General features: G+C 37.4%; 1 protein-coding gene across 4 annotated transcripts in view; it reads left to right on the top strand.

Moving 5' to 3' along the window:
* Positions 1-8,802, top strand: part of NUMB (numb homolog (Drosophila)) — a 35,930-nt gene that overhangs the window by 8,746 nt on the left and 18,382 nt on the right. For all 4 annotated transcript variants that reach the window (XM_010284819.1, XM_010284821.1, XM_010284820.1 and 1 more), the window contains exon 2: positions 3,723-3,797. In XM_010284819.1, the coding sequence (XP_010283121.1) occupies positions 3,723-3,797 (75 nt within the window). The remainder of the gene's footprint in view (positions 1-3,722; positions 3,798-8,802) is intronic.

Consider the following 8,802-nt stretch of genomic DNA (forward strand, 5'->3'; position numbering starts at 1 on the left):
GCTATGTGCACTTTCATGATGGAAAAGTACTCACTTTCTCCAGGAACCTTAGCTGCAGTGATCCTTGCGACAAGGAATGCTCTTTGCAAATATGTCTGGGGTACTCCTTTCCTTACTGTTCTGCAAAGTCATCAACCCCCATGGTATGGCTTATACAGTTTTTTGTGCACCCGGTGGTTATGTATCCCAGTCCTTGTGTGTGTGTGTGGTAATGTGCCATGATGGATTTGCATGAGATTTTACTTATATAGGACAAGTTGCTGCCCAGGCACTTCACAGTGTGTTTCCTTTCCTTTAGTTTGAAAGGGAATTTCCTTTCACAGATCCTGAAAAATTGGGTATATAAGTGTGGGATTTGTGTATCTGCTTTTTAAAGTGGTTTCCATGCAGTCTCTTTCCTGTGTTAGGACAACAGAGTTTGGGGATTTTTTTGTCAAGTCCTGAATGCTGCTGTTTAATTTTCATTTCAGGCTGTAAAGAGCAGGCGATGTCTTAGTCTAGATAGCAGCTGTATTTTCTTTATGGAATTTTGAAATGTTATTCATAAAATGCTGTTGCGCTAGTAAGTTAAGCTAATATTTAAAAATTAAGGTTAGGTAGTGATATAATCACAATTTAACCCTTCTGTTTAAAATGTAGGGTACTAGAAAAGGTCTCAGTCTGTAGCAGAGCTGTTTGCCAAGTTTCTCGAAGAAATATTTATGTCCTTGATTATTATTCATTAAAAGTCAGATAACTATTGTAGCATGGGTTAAACATAAGAGCCATGTATATCTACTCTCAGCCTGGGGGGGTGGTGGGGGGAAGGAAGTTTTTAGAAAGAAGCCTGAAGACTTATAAGGAGACCTGCTGCTTAAGGGAGACTTGGCTACAAAAAAGACCACAGCGTTCTGATTATACAGTTGAAAATTATTTTTACAAGAAAGAAACTTTAAAATATATTGGTATCTATAAGGAATTAACACCTCATCACCCCAGCCCAGGAAAAAAACCCACAGAATTTTGAAGCTGCCAGTAAAATGTGCGAGGTCACTGGTACTTACAGTGATGAGCTGCTGGCTTCTGCAAAAATGGTGCAATGGGAAGAACAAGGTTTTTTTGATGAAGGGCCTGAAGTGTAAAGTGTAAGTGCAAACAAAGCACCTTTTGTCCTCTATATCATAAAGAAGTATTGTGTGGCAGTGTAATTTCTTTTATAATTCAGAATTGATTGATGCTCAATGAGGTCTGTGGATTGTACCCTTTCGGGGTGGGTAGATGCACTTGATATGTGCAATAATGTCCCCATTCACTGAAGTGGAAGTAGTATTGAAAACTGCAGCTAAACTTGCTGCCTGTAGCAGCAGTGGCATGACTGATTGCTGAAAGTTGGAGCATGGGACTTGAATAGAGGTTTGGCAACACAGGGGAAAATGGTTGTCTGTTTTGGAGTGTGACATGAGGCAATATTTACCCTGCTCTGTTTCTCCCTTTCCAAGCAAAAGGCAGGTTGCCAAGTACAGGGACTGAATGGTTTGGATCTTCAGTTGGGAACATTTTGCCTGCACTGGGGTAAATGAGATGTGCAGATAGCTCAGGAAATCCTAAAGTCCTCTATTTGTAATGATACTTAATGGTCATGTAAACTAGATGACTTATTCCATGCATATATCTTTTTTTTCTGTCCTGTATAAACCTCAGCTTTGTTCCTGTCTATAACCCTCCTGTTTAAAGAGAAGTTTCTTAAGTTACTAAACCCAAAACTTTCCCATGACAAATATGCACAACCAGAGAATGTCTGCATCTCTGGAACTTCTAGAGCAGTCATGGCAGAGCCAAAGATCTATCTACAATAGCTGTTGATATAAATGTGTACTTCCAGACAGATGGTAAATGCCTCTTTAGTTGTTACTATTTGTGTATTTTTAGGATTAAAATTTTCTACTTGGTGTATGTTCTGGAGAAGTTAAGTTCTTGTGCAAATGTTCAGCAAGCTCAGCTGAGGGAGTACAGTTGCTGTTTTGGCAGCTCCAGCATTCGATTATAAGGCTTCAGCCTCACAGAGCTCATTTTGAAAAAAACTCTGAAGTGTCAGATCTCTCTTATTTACCTTGTAGTTTCAATGCAATTTATTTTTTCAAGCTGTTCTCCAGCTGTGAAGGCTGGTTTAAATGAAATTCTTGTGGAATTGTTCCATCCACATTTACTGTTTTAAATATGCCACATAGTGAGATTTAGTGTTAAAGCCCTCTGTCACTTAAGATCTTTTAAATTTTTCATCAGTTTAATGATATGTAGGGCGATATGTAGAGTCTCCTTTTGGAGCTTCTTGCCTTGCATGAAAAAAACCCCCAGTTTTCAAATTTCTATTGAATCTTTAAAATAGTCTGAGTTTGTCCATTTAGTTCAATCTGTTATGTTATTTGATAGAGTGCTTCAATATGGTGCTAAAGAGTGAAATCTTTTTCTGTCCATCTAGTTAAGTATGGTATCCTAATTTATGAAAAAAAAAACCTGGGAGGTTTCAGATAACTCATGACAAAATATTCTGTGATGGAGTGGGACTTCTCAAGAGATTATTAAACCAAGCTTTACCACTGCATTAAGTGACACAAGTATTGATTCTGATATTTTAAAACCATTTCTTAATTGTCTAGCTAGTCTAGAATCTAAATGCTGAATTGAATGTAATTCTTACAATACCATATAAATTGGGGCAAGTTTCTTTGACCCATACCTCTTATTAAAAAACTTCAGAAAGGTTTTATTTAATAGTTTCTATGGTTTCCTTCAAGAACTAAGTACTTTGAGTAAGGATATGAATGTTTCTGAGAGAACATTTCCTTCCCCTATCAAAAAGAACTACGATTGAAAAAGATAGGGAGAAATTGGAAAACTTAGAGCTGTGTCGTGTCGTTTCCCTCACCCCACAAATGTAAAATGAAACTATCCACAGTACCCTGAGCACTACACTCCCATGTATTTCTTGAAATTGCTTTATCTATAGGCTAATGTTATTCTAGGTTATTAATTTAAAAGCTTTGAAACTTGCAGTTTCTATTCACTGTTGTTTTGATGTTTGATTTTTTTTTTTTTTAAAGTAGTGCTTGCTAAGTTGAATATATAGAAAACTGATATTTTAGAAGACTCTTTGTGAGAATGATGAATGTCTCAGTGTTCACATAAGAGCCTGGTGCAATGAAGATAAACAATTTTGGTTTACAATTTTAAAAAAGAGGAAGAAAAAAAGATTTTTTCTGTTTGCAACATGGAAATTTCTTGTATTTGGACATGAACATTCAAGTGTATTTGGTTATCTTACTACATAGTATAATTCAGTTTTCAATACTAAATATATTTATCATTATTCAAATATAATTTATTCACAGTCATCTCCATATTGACTTAAAGTTTTCAACTATGCTAGTAAAAAAACCAACTGACTAAAGCTCATGCTGAATAAGCAGGAAAATACAGTTCTACTTTTCAATTTAATTTTTCCCCCACAAGTAAGGAAAGTCTGTCTTTCCCTCAATTTCTAGATATATTATGCTTTTCTACTGATGCTGGTGCCCCTTATAAATACAAACTTGCAAATACAGGTCTCAAAAGAAGGCTAGCGAAGTGCTGTTAATGTCTATCATCTCAGCTCTACTGAGATGAATTCAGAGATTGGATTTTTAAACCCAGGGAGTTTAAGGAGCAGCTGTTAAGCTTTTCTTCCCCTACTCTCTTTCCTGCAGTACTTGGGACATGTTGAAGTGGATGAATCCAGAGGAATGCATATCTGTGAAGATGCCGTGAAGAGACTGAAATCTGTATGTATATTTGTTTCATGAAAAAGTTGGCTTTGGGGCTGTGAGCATTACTGGAAAAGGTCCGTTTGGCAGCAGTGCCCCAGCTAACGACTGAACTTTTGACCCATGTTAGGAGAACAGTTGGCCAGTTTGAGAGCACTGCCGCAGTTAGGCGGACGTGCTAATCTGATGATGAGAGGGAGAGAGTTACAAGTGTTCTTTCTACTTGCAGAAACTATTTGCAAAACAAATGTGTAAAAATCCTCTGTGACCTTTGAGACTAAATTGGGACCCATATGGGGCTTCAACCATTGTTTTTTAACAGTTCTTTCTCCCTCTCTCTTTTCCTCTCCCCCTCTCTCTCCCTCTGTTGCTTGCCACTTTAATAGTGACTTAATTCACTGTTATTATACAAAATATTACTTGATCTAGGCTGCTTTTTTCTAATGCACTGCAACATTGTAGTCACGCATGAAATAATCTGGCTTGCATCTGCTCAAAGTGGCCTGAAGGCTGCCTAATTCTGGTATGTCATGAAGTGGGCTGCTCTTAGTTTGGCTTCTGTGAACGTTTGCTCCTGTAAATGGCACTCGTTCAAAGTTCTTTGCATTTCTATAGCTCATTTGAAGAGGTCTTGTCATCTCTTTCCTGCAGTAGTAATATCACAAAATCCTGCGGAAATAGCAAACTGCAGAAAGGCAGTGATCAGTCTATCAAGGAACTGAGGCTAAAACAGCATTGAAGAGAACAGAAGGAAAAAGGACATTGACGTTTGAAGTGTGAATGGAGATAGAGAACTGCAATCCTTTTCATCACATCTCTTATGTGTCTTAGCTATACACATTCTTTAGTGATGCCTTTAGTGGAAGAAACTCTTGTATCCTTGTATCTCAGCAAAATTACTGAAAGTACATCAAACTCTTCTGTGGTACCTTTGCCAACCTAAGATATCTGCTACTGGGCATTGTTTTTTTCCCTCACCAAATCTGAGAGCTCAAATGGCCTCCAACTAAACCTGTTCTTTATTTCTTCCTAGCACACAACAGAGGATTATAGATTATCTTTTCTTTCCTCTGTTGTGCTGTAGAGTTTCTGAATTGGTTTAGTGCTCTGATTAAAATAAAGTCTTTTCATTCTTTTCTCTCTCAACTAATGTATAGCAACCTGTTAAAGCTGCATCCCATCTGTTCCCATTCAGTCCAACAGTGGTTGGTGATTGATTTTTATTAAAAAGGGCCACACAAAATATAAATTAGTTTCTTTGTTCTATGGATTTAGTTTATGTAGCTAAAAGTGCAAATACTGACCACGTAATGAATTGCATCCTTTTCTGTTTCGTTCTGGTTTTTGTTCTATCAGAATACTTTCTATTAGCACACCAAATAACGTTGCAGTGTCTACTTTGTGCAACTTCTGTCATTCTCTTCTCTGGGGACCTGTGTTGTGAAGTATTTGTTCTTTAGGTTTTTTTATAAACTTTAAGCTCAGAAGGCAGTTAAGTGTAGCTAAGCTTATAAATAAAGGAACACAGTAAAAGCATAGCGCCCAGTTTCTTCAGGAATCTGGGTAATTCCAGGATTCTGATTCTTGATCACCTGCATTATTGATTCAGATGTCAGACTTGGATATCTGACTTTTACAGTGCATTCTCTGGAAGTAAATAATATCATTTGCCTATTCTGTGCTATGTCATCATTTCAAATTGTGAATGGCGTGAACTTAACCATTCTCGTAAATTCAACATTTTTCTTCAGATAATTTTTATTTCTTCTGCTGATTGAAGTTTTTGATGTCTACATATAAATTAGACACAAATGCACATCTTTTACATTTGCTATTTGCATTGTCTGCTTTGTCAGTGTTGGAAGCTGAGAAGCAGAGGTGAAATTCTCATTGGGCCCCAAGAGGAAGATTCAGATTACTGAGACTACTTTGTGTGCTTTAGTTGCTAGACTCCATCAGATCCAAGATTCATTTAGAGCTGCTCACTGCAATTCAACCCCTGCCCCCCACCCCCAGCATGTAGGTTTTAAACCGGGCGGAGGGGGGGGAATTTCTTTAGGACTCTACTATTACTGAAAGCTCTTTTCTGTACAGTATGCTCTCTTAATTAGCAAAAGCCAAACCGCTGGATGATGTTTCAACATGCAAGGAATGTGATAAGACAACAGTTTGTTCTTTTGGTAGTCTCTTGCTTTCACAGTACTTGGTTATTTTGATGGGTTTTCTCTTGGTCTTGAAAGAATTACAAGTCTGAGCTGCAGTGCTCAAACTGCAAGACTGGCTTAAGGGAAATTGGACTTCACTTTTCATTCAGTTAAACTACATCGAAACATATGTGGCCTATTTTAATCTATACTATTTTCTCTCCAAGTAATGTGTAGGTTTTCTAAATCCAGTCAATAGATATTAGTTCTGTTATGTCATAACTGTTGAATACCTGTAGCTTCTAAAAATTAAGTTCTCTCTGTCTTACATTAATAGATATATTTTTTTCCTCTTACTTCTTGTTCTCCAACAGCTGGCAATTCATTTGGGGAACTGAAGTCTGTTCCTTTTTTAGGGTAGACTAATGGATTTTAGAGCATTTTATGGGATTTGTCAAGAAGAATATAGAACAGTGCTAATCTTGATTTTAGGAATAGCTTAATTGCTGCTTTGCTTTTTGAAAGAAAAGATGCAAACAGATCTTTCTGTTTCCTTATTGTGGGAAATAACCTTTCAGGGTGTTTGTTTTTTTTATTACCTGCTTGTTTATGTGGTGTAATTGTTTTTGAGCACTGCATTTTGCAGAACTTGAAACCAGATGATGGTGAGCATTTTATTCAGGCATTGTTTAATTGGCAACTGAGTAAAGGAAGCCACTTTTAACTAGAGAATCCCTCATCAATACTGTATTCTGTCGTTATAGTTTTGTAGCTCTGAAATTGCACACCGACAATACTATAATGTGCAGGTTATAATGATGTTTAGAATGAATGAAGACAGACCTGGGTTATGTCCCTGTTTTCTGTCTGATGAAATGGCACTGCAGTCTCTTTAATAGATCAGAAACCGATGTATTCAGCTATCAGTCTATTATTAACATGGGTTTATATTACCTTGAGCTTGCCTTTTTCCTTTAGTAGGATGTTACCAATGTAGCTTACATTTTTCCCGTAGTAGGGATATATTACTAACTGTGTATGCATTTCACACACACAGAATCATTATTGACGCAGAATCATTAAGGTTGGAAAAGACCTTTAAGATCATCGAGTCCAACCATTTCATATCTGGTGTAGGATCCTTGTATTTGGACACTAAGCACTAAATGGTTTCTTCAGAACCATTTCACTGAATTTAAAATGTTTAGTGCAAAGTGGAAAACAACTTTGTAAGGGCCCTGTAAGTGTATTTGACTCAGGTATGGGAACATCATATAAAGACAAAAGTATACTCTCTCATGTCATGTTTTGATTTTAAATCAGCTTTAGCGTGTAGTATTGGTTTCTAACTTGCCACTCTTTGTTTTAAATGATGCATTTGTTTTAATATATGTTCTTGTTTTAGCAGGTAAAGAGACATAATTTAGTATTTTAAAACATGCATTAGTTATCTCTAAACTACATTAACTTAGTGTTGTTTAAAACCCATTTTGCATGATGCCTTTTCCATTAACCTTTTCTAGTTTATTTGAAAAAATAATCTTGTTTAACAAGCATTTTGCTGAGAGCAAAATTAACCATTGCCTAAAAATGAGGTAGCTTCTGGTGAATCTCTGTAGCTTTTGCTGTCTTTAAAAAGCTGTTATTTAGTGTAACGCAATAGTCATTGCTCAACTTGGCAGCAGCATCCAGCCCCTTCTCATTATGTACACAACACTGCGATTAATCCATTAGTTCCCCTCCTAGTGTTCAGCATATCCTGTCCAAATACATAACTGTTCCTGCCTCTAAAAATTCTTAAGCTTTTGAGCTGACTGAACTTAGAGATGTTCCTTATACAGTGTCCGAGTTGACGTGAATACGTTACAGATACTCAGTAAAAAGCTCTGTGGAAGGACGTCGGGCAGAGGGACATGGCAACACAAGTCAGGAAATGCGGTCGAGATTGACACTCCCTTCTTAACTTTGTGTTTCCTGGCTTTTGTTGGCTTGCGTCAGAACCATAGCTTTGTTTTAAATATAACCTTGTTTATCAATCAATTCTTGAGACACTGCCTCAGGATATTTGTAATAACATTTTTAATATAGTATTGTTATCAGTGATCAACACGTTGGAATTGCATGGTGTTAATTTGGGGTCAGGGGCTGTCGCAAAGATGCTCTCTGTCTCATCTGCAATTCTCCACCTCCTCCTCATTGCTGCTACACCACAGTTTCCTTACAAGCAAAACAATTTGGAAAGACAGCAGGAACAGCGATGCGTTTCATGCCAGCTTCCCTCAAACGTGGAGCAGCGTGTGGCTGTGCTCGCAGAGCGCCAGGCCTGGTGAAGTGTTCTCTCGGGAGATGGGTTCAGATCTTGCAGTTTTCTTTTCACAGTCTGGTAATAAAATAAAGCCAGTAAACTAAACTGCGTGCAAATACGCTTAAAATTGTATGCTGCCTTTTTCTCAATGTGAATTGGGCAATCGGTATAATTGCTTCCAGGCTGAAGAAATTTAGGAAGTTTAGTTCAGCTCTTGGTATCTTTGCAGTGGCCTAACTGTCCCTGTCTGAGCTGACTTTTAAAGGGGTCTTGTTCAGCCTACCAGTTCAGAGTTGTAGAATGAATATCTAGTATTTGTATAAATACTGTATAAAGCCTTGGAAGGCTTTAGAGACAGGGAAGGAGGAAAGGATCTCATTTGTGTTTTAGTTGTACCACAAGGTAAGATGAAATTCCTTGCTCTTCAGAGAAGACTGCATAAGATGTTAAGTGTAAGAGTAGCATGTAAACCAAAGCATCAAATAAATGGAATAAAATGAAGCAGTGTTGAATCCTGCCTTATACCAGCCATACACACTTCTCCAGCTTACGAAGCATTTGCTTTGGTAAAGAG

This window comes from Phaethon lepturus, unplaced genomic scaffold, assembly GCF_000687285.1.
Source record: "Phaethon lepturus isolate BGI_N335 unplaced genomic scaffold, ASM68728v1 scaffold1944, whole genome shotgun sequence".
In the NCBI taxonomy this organism is placed as follows: domain Eukaryota; kingdom Metazoa; phylum Chordata; class Aves; order Phaethontiformes; family Phaethontidae; genus Phaethon; species Phaethon lepturus.